The 18,392-nt window shown below is 42.4% G+C and overlaps 1 protein-coding gene across 1 annotated transcript in view; it reads right to left on the reverse strand.

Moving 5' to 3' along the window:
* LOC124777808 (probable ubiquitin carboxyl-terminal hydrolase FAF-X) overlaps positions 1–18,392 on the reverse strand; it is a 301,616-nt gene that overhangs the window by 259,232 nt on the left and 23,992 nt on the right. The window contains exons 3-4 of the mRNA XM_047253324.1: positions 10,243–10,570; positions 8,521–8,746 (exon numbers count right to left, since the gene is read on the reverse strand). Of these exons, the coding sequence (XP_047109280.1) occupies positions 8,521–8,746; positions 10,243–10,570 (554 nt within the window). The remainder of the gene's footprint in view (positions 1–8,520; positions 8,747–10,242; positions 10,571–18,392) is intronic.

The following is an 18,392-nucleotide window of genomic DNA, read 5'->3' on the forward strand; positions in this document are numbered from 1 at the left end:
TCCTCTTATGCAGAACGTGGTTGGTGCTGATGGATCTGCAATATCATCCACTATTGCACTTCCTCGCCTGACAAACTGATGTCCACACACCATTCTTCAGGTTGTTAAAGATGTGAAATCATATACTGAAAGACCTGGGCTGTACGGAGAATTTTGCAGTGTTTCCCAATCAAATCACTGAAGCACAGCGTTTGTCCAAATTGGTAGTGTGGAGGCAGGTATCATTATACAACAAGATGATTCCATCTGACAGCATTCCTGCCGATTTTACTTTATGGCAAGTTAGCACTTTCTGCAAAGTGTCTTCATAGCACTATGCACTGATTGTGGTTCCATGCTCCAAGAACTCAACAAGTAGCGGAAGCATGCTGTTCACGATAATGTCCACACGTCACACTGCCAACAGTTCGATGATCATGCTTCAATGATTTTGTTGGAAAACTCTGACTCCTCCATAAGTCCGGATGTTTCACTGTGCGATTTTCTTGTCTTTGGTGACCTAAAGAAAGACATACATGGACATCAGTTTCAGTCTAACGAGGGAGTGCAAGAGTGAGTGCATGTGTGGATCCATCAGTGGCCGACTGTGTTCTATCCAACAGGACTCTACAGTCTTATCTCGCAGTGGAATAAATGTCTTAACAAGCTTGGTGATTAGTTTTGCATGGAACCATTCCACTATTCCATTGTGGTGGATGTCCAGTTTTCACCTGACTGCCTCTTACAAAATTAATTTCTTTAGGGTAGAAATTTATACTATTCTTTAGTACCTGTCCATTTGTAGTGCCTGTTCAATTCTTATTATATTTTGTTTTGGGTAAAAATAATTTTAAGCAAAGTAGATGCAAGGGACAAAGGATGCATTCCCATAGCTGGTAGCATGACAATAAATTGCTTTCCAATCCCTGTCCAAACACCTCTTCTTGTTCATGCTAGTGCGTGGCCAAATTGCTGCCAAGCCCCCTACTGTTCTTCTGGAATTGTCAAAATAAACCGTGGCATAATCTCAACTACCCCATGTTCATCTGTGAATGTAAGATGACCCCTTAATTAAGCTATTACACAACTCAGAAACATTTGCCTTAACAATCAAGGTTTAATCTGCTAATATAAGGTAAAAAAAGCCCTTGTCATAGTAGGGGAAATAGGGTACATCTATGATGCATATAGGTAATTCAAGGTGAAGACAAATACTGAAAACTGAGCAAATTGTAGGTTTCTCCACCTTCAACACTGTACAGTCACTAGATTTTACAGTTCTCACTGTCATGAGAGCTTCCCAACTACTTACATTTGAAGAAAAATTGCACCCACTAGAGTGAACTGCTGTGGATAAGTTGGTGACACAACTCTCGATCAACTGTCATAGGTTGCCACAGAGGATAGACCAGCTACAGTGAATGTAATGATTTGGCAACTCTACATCAACAGCTATACTATTCAAAAACATTACCCCCCACATTTACCAAAACAATTTACTTTGGTTCCTTGACTTAATTTAAGTGTAGAATATCAACTGTAGCAGGATAAGACACTGTCCCTTGTCATATCCACTCATCCAGTGATTGTATTCTGGGAAGGAAAAAAATTGTTTCTTTGCACAAAAATATTAAAAGGAAAAACTTGACACTGAATGTCTGTGTTGTTGCTGGGGGACGTGCTCAACTTAATGTCTGCAAGAAGCAATATCTAAGTTCAAGTCTGGCACAAATCAATTTTTCCAGAAATAATCATTGTGTCTTTTACGGGGCTGAAAAGTACAATACCCCTCCCAACTCCCTGCCCCATTTATATAAACGAGCTACTGGAAACTGTTCAGTGGTAGTAGGTGCCTCAGCACTGGACAGCACAAGCACAAGGCACACTTTGTTCTTGTCATGTCAGGTTTGCTTTCCTATAGTGATGCCTAGAAGAGACAGTTCACGTGTAAAATTACATAGTTAGCTTTCCCTGCGAGTGTTTGCAGTCAATTCTTCAGTTAATAATATTAGGATGAATAAAACGTGTGCCTGCTGTTTGCAGATGCAGGAGGAGCTGGTCACAGTTGGTGAGCGGCTGAAGATGCTTTTGGCTGCGGTCAGCCATTTTCAGGCTGTTGCCTCAGGGTGTAGTGGTGGCAGAGAATTTGGCACTTAACATTGGCACCTTGGGTGTCACCTGTTTTGTCCATGGGATGTGCCACAGAGGCATCTTGCAGTGTATCTGACATGGGGAGTATCCATTCTCACCACCGAAGGTTTGTAATTCACTCGCATCGTTTAAGGTGGGGGGGGGGGGGGTCATGGAGGCTCACCATCTGGCCTCAACCATAGACTGGTGGCTGCTCTTTCATTAGTGAGTAGAGTACCACCAGGCACACAGATATAGGGTTTCACTAGTTATCAGAAGCTCCAACGTTGGTGCATTTGGAGCCCCTTACGGAAATGAAGTGTCCACAACCGGAAAGAAATTCAACTTATCTCAGCTCGAGGGGCCTCATCCAACATGAGCAGCAGGCCCTGCCTGCAGTTGTCTGCAAATTGTGGCTCACATCAACCAATGACGAATGTCACTTGGGTCCTGAGGTCATCCTCAGTTTGGATGGGTGACAGGGGTAAGTGGCGAAAACTGTTATCCCTGCTCATGGGGCCCAAGCAGAGTTCAGAATCTGCAGCACCATTCCCACAGTTGATTGAGGTCACTTGATTTGGAGCTGAGTGAACGGTCTCAACCAAACACTCCATCAGTTCTGTGACAGTCTTGGCTACAGATTTCTGGACCTGTGTTAGGGGGTGGAGAATTGTAGGATTCATCTTGATAGGTCAGGGGTGCACTACACAATGGAGGATGTCCTCTGATGAATGCTTGCCAATGAACAGGGGGCAAAGTCAGACCGCACAGAAAGTAAAGACATTTCAACTGTAAAAATTTTAACAGTAAGTTGTCAAAGTGCTCATAAGTAAGTTCATGAATTTACTGCCCTCCAGGAATGTTGTTGCACTCAAATTATCACCAGAACAGATAACAGGTTCAAACCTAAAGTAGAAAGGTCCGAAATATTTAGTGAGTCAAAGAATGTATATTGAAAAGACAGATTAGATAGGAGGTAGTGTGTTCATTGCTGTCGAAAAAAAATGTTGGTATATTGAGGTCAAAATTGAGTCTGACTGTGAAGTTATCTGGACACGAGTAGCAGGTCTCTGTGAATTCAAGTTAATTATCGAACTTTTTACACTCCCCCATCCCCCAACTCCACCATAACATTTATAGAATCATTGAAAGAAAGTCTATGCTAAGTAATGTGGAAGTATCCAGATCGTGCAGTATTACTTGTAGGCGATTTTAACCTGCCGAATATAGACTGAGATATTTATGGATTCACTGCAGCTGGTACTGACACACACTACTTTTGAACATATTTTCTGAAGGCTGCCTTGAACTACTAGTTACACAACCTGCACACAGTGGAAATATTTTAGACCTTTTAGATGCCTGAACAGGCCTGACCTTATCGACAGTGTCTGTATAGAGACAGGGATTAGTGATCATGCTAATATAGTGACAAATGTTCCTGAAGTCAATAAATCAATACGACAGTCAGAGGAATTATGAGCAATGTTTCAACTGACTGTAAATCACACTCTGCTGAAGTATGAGCCAAGTAAGTGGATTAAGGGTGAAAAAGGACCACTGTGGTTTAATAACAAAATTTAGAAAATGCTGAGAAAGCAGAAACTGTTGCACTCTCAGTTAAAAAAAGAATGCACCAAAGGAAACAGGCAAATACTGGTAGAAATTTACACATCTGTAAAAAGACCGATGCACAAAGCATACAAATACTTCCACCATCGTGCCTTAACAAAAGATCTTGGCGAAATCTGACAAAATTCTGGTCCTACGTAAATTCACTATGCAAGTATAAGGTTTCTATCTGCTCACTCGCTGATCAGTCTGGTGAGACAATAGAAGACAGCAAACGGAAAGCAGAAGTTTTAACCATCATTTGACCATTGCACAGATTCCTGTGTGGATGACATATAGGCTCCCCTGGCATAGAGAACCAACTGCAAGAGTTGAAAACAATTAACCCTAGGATGCCTAAAGGAAGAGGGGGGGGGGGGTCGTTGAACCCACAATTTTTTTATGTCCCCTGCTTTTGCCCAAGTAACTTCCATACTACATATTCCCTTTGAGTTATTGTTTGTTGGCTATTTTATGAAACGTTAGTGTCAATATATTTTATAGAAAATTCCTGCTTTGAAAGAAAAAAAAAAAAAAAAAAAAAAAAACTTATTGTGGGTACAACAAACACCCCCCCTCCCCCCTTAGGCTTCCATGCTATAGAAAATTTCCCTTAGTAGAATTTCGTATTTCTCATCTCTACAACAATGCAAGTTAGTTTCTCGCTGGCTGGTATTCTTGATATTCACAACAATCAGTTTACTTTCAGAGGAAGTGATTGTTGATGCCAGTCAGCTGTTATTTATCTTGTAAACTTGCTGTGAGTTAGTGCAGTTCCCTACTGTTCACACCAAGACTTAGAAATGACTAAAAGAATGCGTGACTCGTCTTTAGAAAGAGTTCTAAATGAAATTTTAGATGAAGATTCAGACTCACGGAGTGAAAGTAAATATGAGGATGGTGTTATGGAGTATGATTCAGATTGGGAAAGTGATGTGGATGTTAGAGAAGATGAAGATAGCGCAGTTCCAGACAGTGACCATTAGGATGTTATTGTGGCCAAGTCTGGAAGAAGGTACCTAACCACACCGCCTAGAATTCCTCGGAGGTCTGCTGCTAATATAGTAAGAGAGCAGGCAGGAGTAACTCCAGCTGGTGTTTGCCATTCACCTGGAGGAGCCTTGAAGTTACTTCTTACACCTGACATCATGGATGTTATAATAAAACATTCAAATGAAGAGGCAGTTAAGCGAAATGTTACTTTGACTCATGGGAAAGAATTGTATGCCTTTATAGGAATCCTGATACTTATGGGATAAAATAAGGACAATTCTGTCAGTGTACACGATCTTTGGTCAGACCTAATGGGTCAGCCAGTTCACAAGGGTATTACGGCAAGAGAACGTTTCAGGGAACTTATTGCAATCATAAGGTTTGATGACAAAAGTACCCGCCAGCTAAGAAGGGAAGCAGACAAGTTCACAGCAATCCATGATGTTTTCAACAAAGTGAATGATAGGTTTCCACTACTGTATAAACCAGGGGTCCATCTCACCACTGACGAGATGCTCAGCTTGTTTAGAGGGCTCTGCCCCTTCAAAGTATTTTTGAAGGATAAACCGGGCAAGTATGGCATCCTTATATGCATGATGTCCGATGCAGTCGACATATATGTCTTGAATATGGAACCCTATGCAAGTAATGTTCAGAATTTGTCGAAAGAAGAATGGGATTCAGGAGCTGTCGTCAAACGTCTGGTAGCACCTGTGAAAAATACTGGTCGAAATATTACTACAGACCGATACTAAACATCGGTGGATTTGGCAGAAGAGTTATACCAAGTCTACAAAGTTACTACAGTAGGAACTCTCCAGTCAAACAGGAAGCATATTCCAGACATAATGAAGAACACGTCAAATCGAGAGCTATATTCAACAATGTTCTTGTTCACAGACCCATCCACAGGTAGGCCTCCAGTAACTCTGGTGTCCTAGATAGCAAAAACGAAACCAAGTAAAAACTTACTGATGTTGTCAACAATGCACCAAGATAAAGGCACTGCTGGAGGAGAGAAGAATAAAACCGAGATAAATGCATATTTATAATTCCACTAAAGGTGGAATTGATACCATTGATCAAAAGGCATGTACGTACACCTGCAAGAGGGGAACAAAGAGATGGCCTCTATCTGTATTTTACTCTCTCACTGACATTTGTGCTATCAATGCAACCACCATATTCATCCAGCAACATCCAAGAGGGAATGAAAAGAAACACAACAAACGGAAACTTTATCTTCTGCAAGCTGGGATGGAACTAGTGAAATTGCAGGTAGAAGAAAGAAGTGCTAATGCAATAGGGTTATCTAACCAAATTGTTCAATCAATGGAGACTATTCTACAAAAGAAAATCAAAGAAGTCACAACAGAAGCACGTCCGCCTCCTGCAGGGAAAGGTCGGTGCCATATTTGTGTAAGAGAAGCTAAAACCAAGAAGCAGAAGTACAACAATCTAAGTAAACCAAAACAGTATTGTGGACAGTGTCATAAACATGTGCGTAACACACATTCAGAAAAAATTGTGAAGTGTGTCTCTTGCCTTGAAGTTGAGGACTCAGAGCAGTCTATTGTATATGAACACATCTGTATTTTGTATTTTAATTCACTCAATCCAATATTTATAACAATTAACAACATTTATAAACCGATGCCTTAGTTAAAATACATAAACCGTTTTGAAAGTTGTAATTTTTCGTCAGTAAACTTATTTAATACCTGTGGGCTCGCCGAACCCCCCCCCCCCTCCCTCTTAGGCATCCAAGTTAGGGGGGGGGGGGGGGGGGGGGGGGGAAAGGGCTTGGGCGTCCTAGGGTTAAGATGCCAGGAAAAGATAAATTCCCAATTTGGTTTTACAGGGAGCACTCTACGGCATTGGGCCCTTCCTTAGCTCACATTTATCGTGAATCTCTGTCAGTGCGAAGTCCGAAGCAACTGGACTGATACCCCTAAAATCTATTTGCTGCAGAATTCTAGAACATATTCTGAAACAGAAAAGCTTCTGTCCACATATCAGCACAAATCAAAAAGCATCACTTGTGCAACACTCAGCTTATCCTTTTGTCACATATCATCTTACAACCCTGAGGCAAATTCCATATTGCTAGATTTCTGGAAAGCGTTTGACATGGTAACCCGTAACAGATTGTTGACGAAGGTTCAAGTGTAACGATTGTGTTCCCAGATATTAGAGCGGCCTAATGACACTAAGTAATAGAACCCAATAAGTTATCCTCTATCGCGATTGTTCGTCCGAGACAAGGATATTGTCAAGAATACCCAAGGGAAGTGTGATAGGACTGCTCTTATTCTCTACATACACGAACGATATGATGGACAGGGTGAGCAGCCATCTGAGGCTGTTTGCTCATGGTTCTGTGGTGTATGGGAATGTGTCAATCAGATGAGTGGGAAAAACAAACTTGTACTGTTCAAATACTGCATCGGTAGTGTGCTGGTTGACACAGCTACGCCAATTAAATATCTAAACACAAAATTGCAAATCAATACAAAATGGAACAAGCACGGAAGCATAGTAGTGTTGTTGTTGTTGTGGTCTTCAGTCCTGAGACTGGTTTGATGCAGCTCTCCATGCTACTCTATCCTGTGCAAGCTTTTTCATCTCCCAGTACCTACTGCAACCTACATCCTTCTGAATCTGCTTAGTGTATTCATCTCTTGGTCTCCCTCTACGATTTTTACCCTCCACGCTGCCCTCCAATACTAAATTGGTGATCCCTTGATGCCTCAGAACATGTCCTACCAACCGATCCCTTCTTCTGGTCAAGTTGTGCCACAAACTTCTCTTCTCCCCAATCCTAGTAGGGAAGGTAAATGATTGGTAGAGTTTAGTCTGATTTATGAGACAGCATAACAGAACGCTAGTGTAATTAATTTATTCATTCTCAAGCACTGAGCAAGTGTTTGGGAGCTCCCTAAGGTTGGATTAAAAAGATATCTAAGGAGTTCAGAGGTGAGCATAGATTTTTCACCAGTAGATCTGATGAAAATGTAAGTATTATGCAGATGCTTCATGGACTCAAATGGGAATCCCTGGAAAAAAGACTACATTCTTTTTGCGAAACAATTCACCTGCTTAGCTAAGTGGTAATGTATGTGCCTACCATGCAGTGGGCCCAAGTTTGATACCCAGTTGGGTTGGAGGCTGTATCATCACAATCACAACCACCACCACCACCAGGCAAGTCACCCAGTAAGCAATATGGCATCACCTGAAATTGAAGTTGCAACATGGTTGCCAAACTTCCCCAGATGGGGCCTCCAGGTAATCAATTCCACACAATCTTTGAGGCAGAGGCAGAGGGATGAACAACTTGCTGATCAGGATTCTCAAATGATGTATATTTGAACTGCACTCCTCCAAAATATGAAAAGAGGGGGCCGGGAGGGGGGGGGGGGGGAATAGGGTGTTGGCTGGGTCTGACAGCCTGACTACTGATGGCACATTGGACAACAGAATGTGAGAACCAGGTTATTGTGCTGAAAATGGGGACAGGAAATACTCTAGTTTCAGCAACCCTGAGGGGGTCAGTGGGAAATGGATAAGAATATCATGCCGAACTTGTGAGGTGGGAAAAAAGTTGCCACGAAGGAAACAGTGGTGAATACGGAGGAGCTGGGGAAGTGGAGACACACGTATCTTTTAATGACAACTTAAACCACAAAGCTTTTCCAACACAGAAATACTTCTGACCTTTCTGAGCTGTATGAAAAACTCCTATGGCTAACACAAATAGATTATTTAATGACGGGTGATAAACCAAAGATTGTCATTTATACTTACTTATTGTTTGGGTTAAATACCATCGCCAGAAGATCCAGTAATGGAAACCAGTCCTGTGAGAGTTTTACAACACACAATTCCACCAAACGTTCACAGTTCTGATAAATACAATGATGAATATTGAACTTCCAACTATTTACTGCCTCATCTGTCAATATCTTTGTGAAAGAGACAGTTAAACCTTCACGGAAAAACCGCTGGCATGCTTCACTATGTACATCTAAACCTGCAGAAGAAAAATAGTATCAAAATTTTTGTTGATACTGTAATACACACAGACAAAATCAGCTGTACATCCCTTATAGCATTACAAGCAAGAATTATTACATATCAGAGGTATCATTTAATCTGACTCAAGCTTCAGTTTGTACGAATTTCACTTTATTCTCTTCCAATAAGGATTCAGTGACCTTCAAATGTCAATCTGCGACTAATCTTATTCACCTTTTTTTATCAGTATTTTTAAGAGGTATTATATTTTATTGGCAAACTGCAAATCACAGTGTATGAATGAGAAATCAACCTGTGACATGCATTCTTTTCAGAAAAATCATTTAGTCATCAATGACACTAAGGTTTCTGTTGAATAGAGACGTCAATAAAGAAGGCACCTTATTAAATGGTATGTTTCACACATGGCTGAAAGTAGATGAAGGTGAGTGATACCCAAACCACTATATACAGAAAACAAAGTCATATTTCTGTTCATATCTGTATTTTCAAGAATAAAATATTGCAGTGGGATGCTTCTGCAGACATACACAATTGTCAGTGACATAGTCCCGCACTGCTTGAACACATACCAATGATGTTGCATCCTACACAAGTGTGATCAAGATTAGAAGTGACCAAAGCCTTTGTAGCAACAGAGAAGGTGTTTGAGTGACTGAAACTGACATTACAGAAAGAAATGCAAAAGAAGAATACTAACAATCAGCACAGCAAGTGCCAGTTCTTCATCATACATTTCACAATGGAAACCTGGGTCACTCCTTAAACTGTGGTATTTACAGTTTTTATTTATTACCATTAGGTCCAGTGAGCAGCGAGACCCACAGCTACATAGCTGAGCAATACTGCTCAATGACGCTTACCTTTAACAGAAATGATATAAAATTATATGTGGATGTGCAACAAATCCTGCATGCAAATTGTTACATCTCAGCTGAGTCAACTTCTCTGTGAAAGACCAACATTGAGATTGTGAGGAGTATGTACAGAGTACATTATTTACAACCAAGGCAACAGTCTCCATAACAATGTTCTACTATTCTGTAGTTTCACTACAGGTGATAAATGGTATGTGTGCACTTATGTTTGGAAATACTAGGTTCCTGAATCAACATGCTGTAATGAGTGCCTGTAAGCACTACTAAACATGTCTGGTTATATTACTGTTAAAATTCCTTGTCAAAGACATGATTAACCCCATTAAAAATTAATTATAGGCTTCCAGTTCACACAACATGTTTACAGATTCATACTACAAGCTGTAAACTCTTACGCCTCAAATTGTTTAAATCCTGTAATTGGTCTATCCCACCTTCCTTGTATGTATGCAGCAGTTATCACCAAATTTACTGAAACAAGACCACCATTTTCTTCTGGCTCACAATTCCCCACAAATGTCACAGCAAAAAGGCAGCAGCAAAACAACTATATTCATTCATTTTATAGCTGTACTTTAGATGTGAAGCTTTGCTTTTAAGTCTAGTAACTCACCTTTTCTGCACAGATCTATTGATGCATTCAATAGCACCTCTAATTCTTGTTCAGGCAACACAGGAACTACCCAACGTGGGCTGGATATCTTTTCTTCAAGCATTGCCAGCTTGGCATGAGGAAAATCAGGCTCTGGTATGCTTCCATCTTCAGAAGCTATTAGTTCCGCAGGGAGCTGTATTTGATGCTGCGGTAAGATTTGCTGAGGTGATGGAAGTGGTGGAGGCTGTTGCTGCTCTAATGGCAAAGAGTCATTGCTTCCCACCACACCAGTTTCAGGAGACAACTGCATAGTACCCATGCTGACAGGAGGAACAATCTGTGGCTGCTGCAACAATTTAAATTCATTAAGATCTTTACACACACACACACACACACACACACACACACACACACACACACACAGGGAGGGAAAGATTTACTCTTAATAATTTCATCATCATTCTGTCTATGATTAAAGAAGAAGGTTACTCCAAGACATTATATTGAGAAAAACACACAGTAGCAACTTTATCCAAATTAACTGTCAAACTCCATTATATAAGCACACAAATAGTAATATCAATTACCAAACCACATTTCGTACAAGTGACATTGTTCAAATCATAACTACACACAACCAACTCCTGTACTGTCCAGACTGAGCCATTAGGTCTCCTCAGTGATTACTCCTTTCATCAATTATTTGGTTCACCAAGCCTCCAGTGGCTGGTGACATACTTCCTTTCCAAGCAGAAGTAGAACGAGGAAGTTAAGAAAGGCCGTAACATTTTTAACATAAAGACAACTGCTTCAGGAAAATTAGGCTCTGCTATGCTATCTCACATCTAAGTCTCTTAGAAATGATGAAAAATCTTCACTGCAGACATTACATATAACGGCACCCTTAGAAAATTCCAATAGTCATTATTCCGCACAAAATTTTAAAATATTCTGCAACCCCTAAATGTTTTTTCTTAGAAAATGTCTACATGAAAGAGAGACAATTCACACAGATGTGCACATGTATCCCTCTCCCATAAACTCAGTGTGTGTATGGAGAGATACCTCAAAACACACCATATAGTGCCCGAGATTCTTATCTTATGGCCAGTCATACGTGGACCACCACCAGCCACAAGACATCCACTGCTGCCTCGAGATCTACTCCAGCCTCTATGGTCTTCACCGTATACACCCAAGTTTCCTAATGTCATAGCTGTACCAAGGCAGACCACCTTTGATTCCAAGAGACATGACCATGTCCACTCCAGTCTGTTCCCTGCACATTTGTTTTCTCTGTCTCTGCTTGTCATTTTCCATTTCAACAAGCTTCACTCCACTGATCACTGAGTGGCTCTCAGTTTTCTGAGACAAATACTTTCTCAAAATCTGAATACCACATAAAGTGGTAATTCATACGCATTGCCGTGTTCTATAATTTCATCACGACTTGCAAACAGTCTACTGTACCATATCCATTTCTGAAGCCAATGTGCTCCTTTGTCTGACAAAATCAATGCTCCCTTCATCATCTTCAGATATGTCTTTGCTACTTATCGGGGTCCGTTTGAAGTGGGACTCATTATTAAAAACAATTCTACTCCAGTCAATAAAATTCCAGAAAAAAGACATGTCTGGAGGTGCCCAGGATGGCAGTGAGATATCAACCTGACTGTGGCCCACCGTACTGCCCAAAAACAAGGAATGTTGATCTGGGGAGCCATTTCTTTCACAGCAGGACCCCTTTGGTTGTCATCCGCAGCACCCTTACAGCACAGCGGTACATCGATGATACTGGGCTTACATTTCAGTAAGATAATGAATGCCCTCACAGATGGCAAGAGTTCCTACTTTTTGTCTTCGAGCTCACTAAACTTTACCTTGGTCAGCAAAGTAACCGCATCTCTCCCGATTTGAGAAAGTTTGGAGCATTACGGTTAAGGTCCTCCAACAGTTTAGGGATTTTGACGATTAATGCACCAACTGGACAAAATTTGGCACAATACCCCTCTGGAGGATGTCCAACAACTATCAATCAATGCCAATCAACTGCTTGCCAGAGGTAGACCAACACACTGCTGACTCGCTCAATTTCCAAGCTCTTTCTCTTGAATAATTAATCCAGCTATTCTGATTTATTTGTCTATGCACATATATCACCTCTACCTATTTCTGTCCCATTTGGATAATTACTTAGTAGAGCATCTTTTTTTGTCTCAGTGTATTATATTTGTTTTATACTATATATTTTTTATATAAATTTAACCTTTTATATAAGAATGTAAAATGGCTATGTAAACCATTAGATGATGATGCTTTGGCATTTGATGCAGTTGATAGGGAAATGCTAGATAAAGTGATCTGACAAGCATTTGGCATTAAATCTAAACTAGTAAACATTTTTGTGAAACGCTCACAGACACCATATCAAAAGAATGGTTTCGAGGTGAAATATCTGAGACATTCAAAATAAAAACAGTTGTAAGGCACGGTGGGTGACTGTTTCCACTTGTCTTAACATAAGCTATCACCAATAAGACGGGGGACTAACAACAAATGTACTGAAATTCACTGTCTAGCATTTGTGGATGATTTCGCCATTCTTTCAGAAAGCCTAACAAATACAGGAATACAAATCAATCTCTTGGAAGAAATAGCCAACAAACATAAAAATAAGCAACAGAAATCCTAGTAACAGGTACTGGACAGATGAACAGTGCTAATAAATTTAAATATTTGGGAGAAATGAAACAAGAAAATGGCCTCGAAAAATTTGCTGTAGAGGGAAGAGTCTATAAAATGTATAGAGCATTTACAACAAAAGGTCCCTCTCTAAAAATTTGAAAATACAACACTGTAGTATACCAGAATGTCTTTATGCAAGTGAATGTTCAGTACTGAATTACAAACTACACAAACTTTAAACTTCTGGAAAGAAAAATCACATGAAAAATACTATGTCTGCTAAAAAAATACAGAAGTATGGAAATTAAAAAGTAATGGAGAAATATATCGCAACACAGAAAACATAACTGAAATGCAACAGAAGAGGCAACTGCTACTTTTGTTTTGTTTTTGGACATGTAAACAGAATGAACAACAAGAGGTTAACCAAACAGCTTTTTAAATATCTTTGGATCAAGAAGTCAACAGTAAAATGAATTCAAGAAGTTAGGAAAGATTTGGAAAAAAACAACAGAAAGAGAGTTTGAAGAAGAAAGTGTTAAATATGGAAGGATTCCAAGGCAGAAGGGAGAAGACAGAGCCAAAATGCCCCGAAGAGAGAGAAAGGATACACAGAAGATGAAAGAATACTGGAAGGAGAAGAAAGGAAGAAGCATTGAAATTGGTGTACGGTTCTTAGACCCAAAGAAAAATAATTCTTTGGGATGCTGAACTTAGGTTTAATTTAGTCTGGGATACCTAAAGGCAGAAGCAGTGCATCTTCGACAGATACACACACAAAAGATACAGAGCTTTACTTTGCTAGCTTTTGCAATTGAATTCCTTTTTCAAGCTATAGGAGGAACATGTGCCCCCCCCCCCTTACACACACACACACACACACACACACACACACACACACACACACACACACGCGCGCGCGCGCGCGCGCGCGAGATGGCAGCACACAACTAGCTGACATATTTACCTTAGGTTTAGGCCAGGGAGATACGGAAGTGAAGGATGTGCTGTAAGGATAGCTTCCACCTGCACAGCTAAAAAAAGGTGCTGCTGCTGGTGGGTAGGATCCAGATGACACAGGTTGTGAAGCAGCCATTTAAATCTTGTTTGTTGCGCTCTGCTGCGTGTTGTGCCAATGGGTGGTTCGCCTTGTTTTTGGCAACAGTTTGACGGTGGCCACTCTTTCTGGTTGACAGCTCGTTGGTTGTCATAACAATGTAAAACACTGTGATGGTTGCAGCAGAGCTGGTATATAGCATGACTGCTTTCACAGGTGGCCCAGCCTCTGATGGGAGAGGATAAGCCTGTGATGTGACTGGAGCAGATGGTGCTAGGTGGGTGGATGTGGCAGGTCTCCGCAAGGGTATGTACCCTGTTGCAGGGGATTGGTGGTGGGAGTGGCTTAGGGATGGACTAGCATGTTGTGTAGGTTGGGTGGACAGTTGACCACCACTTTGGGATGGGATGGAAGTATCTTGGGTATGATGTCCCACATCTCAGGGCATGATGATAGGTAATCAATGCCCTGATGAAAGATGTGGTTCAGTCATTCGAGTCCTGGGTGGCACTGGGTGACAAGGGGGGCACTTCTTTGTGGTCGGTTCTTGGGATGAATGTGAGCGTCAGGGGTGTGTGTGTGTGTGTGTGTGTGTGTGTGTGTGTGTGTGTGTGTGTGTGTGTGTGTGGTTGGGGGGGGGGGGGGGGTGTATTGCCTGTCTGCGAAGGCCTTTTTTGGCCTTCAGCATAGTGGATACTGGGTGGGGGTTAGGATGTAGTTGGCTAGGTGTACGAGGAATGAAGTGGTAGGTTTGGAACAACAGGGCGTTGGGAGAGGTCATGGTTCAATCACAGCAAGGCCATGGGTATGAGGGATGTTGGTGTATAAGGAGGTTACGTCTACAGTTACGAGTAGGGACTCGAGAGGCACAGGTGTGGAGATTTTGGAGAGCCTGTGCAGGAAGTGGTTGGGTTCTTTTTCTTGTTTTTCTATTTTTAGATTATGGTTTTAGGGCACAAAACAGCTATGGTCATAAGTGCCCATTCTGTGGCTTAGGGAAGAGTAAAAACATAAATTAGAAATTTAAATCAGCAGCAATGGAGTGAAACTCAAGGAGGAGGGAAACTAAAAACAGAAGAGAGCTTCAACTGACTGATGTCATCTCACTAACACTTATAAACTCAAAGACACGATTGGCTGAGAGCATCATCTGCTAAATGGGAAGATGTATCAGGCGACAGCTGCAAACAGGCATGTAGCAGATTAAAATAGGGGCACTGAAGTGAAAGGTGTCTTACTGTCCACAATTGAGAGCAGTGGGGACGAAGTGCGAGAGGATTGCCATTTATAAGATGTCGATGGCTAAAAAGACAATTCCCAATCCGGGGTCTAGTTAAAATTACCTCCTCCCGGCGACGAGGCTGGGAGGAAGAGGTCCAAACACAGGGAAAAGTTTTTATGTCCTATAATTTATTATCCTGAAGGGCAGACCACTGTTTATGCCATAAAAGAACAACACGACAGCGTAAAACACTCTGTAGATCGGAATAGGGAACCATGCGAACAGCATGCTGAGGAAGAGAGACAGCAGCCTTTGTCCACTATATCAGCTGCCTCATTTCCGCGTATACCAGAATGCCCTGGGATCCAGAGGAATGCCACAGAGATGCTCCAAGTGGAGATTGTAAATCCAGTCCTGAATCTGGTGGACCAGAAGGTAGATGGGATGAAGAGCTAGGAGGTTGAGAAGAGAGCTGGGCAAATCCAAGCATATAATATACTGTATCCGCTGATGGCAATGGATGTATGGGACAGCCTGGAGAACAGCATAAAGCTCCGCAGTAAATACGGAACACTGGTTGGGAAGCCGAAATCGAATAGGGGTGTCGTCAATAATATAGGCACTCCCGACACCAAAGGAGCCGTCAGTGTAAATAAATGTGGCATCCTCCATCTGTGCGCATAGAGCAGCAAATGCCCGACGATAAACGAGAGGGGGGGGGGGGGGGTGTAGTATCCTTGGGAAAGGTCCGGGGGCGAAGCCAAGGTGGCATCATACCCCCATTTGTCAAGAAAGTTTTAGGGAACTGGAAGGAAAGTGACTGTAGCAGTTAATGGAAGCAGACTACCGATGGTGGTAGAGAGGAAGGGCTGCCTGCATACCCTAAATCCAAGGAGGCATTGAAGAAGAAAAAAAGACATGATCAGATGAGCAGGCATAGAAGACAAGTGACTAGCATAATGACTCAGACGGGCAGCTGCTGCCCAGGAGGTACCACTTAGAATACTGAGGACGGTTGGATTAAAAGAGGGGTAAGGACCAAACTACGAGGTCATCAGTCCCTTGTTCCGAATAAAACAATGCCACAAGTGTGAGAATAAAAGAAACAAGACTGATAACACAAAATGAAATGAAAGGAAAAATCACAAGAACGATGAAAGGCAACAAAAGTGTAAATGGACAAAATGGGGACAAGAAAACCAGAAATGCAAAAATGGGATGAAGAGAGTAAAACAACAAAGCAGATGACAATGGCTGGCTGACCATGAGAATAAAAAGAAGCAGCCAGCCACTCTGCAACACACTAGGGTGGACACAGAAGGACAAAGCACATGCTCTAAAACTTAGATCATATGATAAAACCCACCCTTATGAATAAAACGTAAAACTAAATCAGCCAATGAGGCGTTGTCAGATAAAATTAGCAGCAACGAGTCTGGTAACCCACAATTCCATCGCTGGGCAGTCAAGTGGGACAGTGCACCAGAAGATGGGCCACTGTCAATCTCCACCTCATCCTTAGAAGCAAAGCTTGTAGATAGCAGTGGTGTGACTGCCACTGCAAATCCCTTGGTCTTAGGGGTCTTCTTTTTGGATTTCTCTTGCTCAGAGGAATTAAATGATTCAGTCTCTGGGACTGAGGATAATTGCGAAGCCCTACGACCAGCTACTTTTTGGCACTTCAGCCACTGGCGGGAGTCATCTTTCCCACTAGCAGAAACCTGGGAAGGGAGTCAAGGTTCAAAATGTTTCACATGGCTCTAAGCACTATGGTACTTAACATCTGAGGTCATCAGTCCCCTAGACTTACAACTACTTAAACCTAACTAACCTAAGGACATCACACACACCCATGTCCGAGGCAGGATTCGAACCTGTGACCGTAACAGCAACGTGGTTCTGGCCTGAAGTGCCTAGAACTGCTCGGCCACAGCGGCCAGCGAAGTGACCCAAGGGAGCCCTTCCTAGCGAGTGGTTCCGAAGAAGAAAGAAGACTTATGCTTTTCTGGCTGAGAAGTGGGGACTGGTGTCCCCCATGATTGGGGGGGGGGGACGGGGTTGGGTGCTCCCAAGGTAGGTGGTGTGGGAGCAACAGGGAGGGAAGTGCCCCCCCCCCCCCCCATTATGGGGGCAGGTGTAGTCTTCCAGCTCAGAGAGCCAACCAGAATTTGCGGAACGGATGGGGCTACAACTGTTCTCATAGCCACATGATGTAGATGCTCTAATTTCCTTTTAGCCTCAGTGTAGGTCGGTCAGTCCAGTGTCTTGTATTCCATGATTTTCCTTTCGCGCTGTAAAATCCTGCAGGCTGGTGAGCAAGGGGAATGATGCTCTCCACAGTTTAGATGGGAGGCATGGCACATAGAGTATTCGGATGTGAAGGGCGTCCACAATCTCGATAAGTGACACAAGAAGTACAGCGGGAAAACATACGGCCGAGCTTCCAGCACTTAAAGCACCGCATAGGCGGAGGGATATATGGCTTCACATCACAGCAGTAGGCCATCACCTTGACCTTCTTAGGTAATGTGTCACCCTTGAAGGCCAAGTGAAGGCACTGGTGGCAACTTTATTATCCCTCTGAACCCGATAGACGTGCCGGACAAAATGAACGCCTCATCGCTCTAAGTTGGTGCGCAGCTCGTTGTCAGACTGCAAAAGAAGGTGCCTGTGGAATATAATACCCTGCACCATATTTAAGCTCTTAAGGGGTGTGATGATAGCAGAAACATCCACCAAACTTGTCCTCTAAATGGTCTACAAAAAACTGTGGCTTCATCGAAACAAACGAGTCTCCATTAGTTCTCATACATATGAGGTACCGGGGTGAATAAGGTTAACTGCCATCCTTAGCCTGGCATTCCTCCCATGGTGTGGCCAGGGAGGGGAATGATCCGAGTTTTACTTCCTTGCATTGTACCGAGACTTTGAACGGTTACGAGACTGCTGGTGTTTGATCACCAGCAAGTAATGATGTGGTATGCCTCATTGCACGTCATCTGCCCTGATGCCACCCACTCCGACCAGGGGCGCTCCTCACAGGCGCCACCCAGCTGCAGCAAAAGCCACCTGCAATTGCTGGGAGTACCAATGCTGCAGGGTTACGGGTGTCTACTCCTTGGGATACATGGGGAGTTAACAGCGCAGGCATCAACAGAGTGATCCCTGTGTTGTCAGGGGGCTACAACAAACAGGGTACATGGC

The sequence above is a fragment of the Schistocerca piceifrons genome, chromosome 2 (assembly GCF_021461385.2).
Source record: "Schistocerca piceifrons isolate TAMUIC-IGC-003096 chromosome 2, iqSchPice1.1, whole genome shotgun sequence".
NCBI lineage: Eukaryota > Metazoa > Arthropoda > Insecta > Orthoptera > Acrididae > Schistocerca > Schistocerca piceifrons.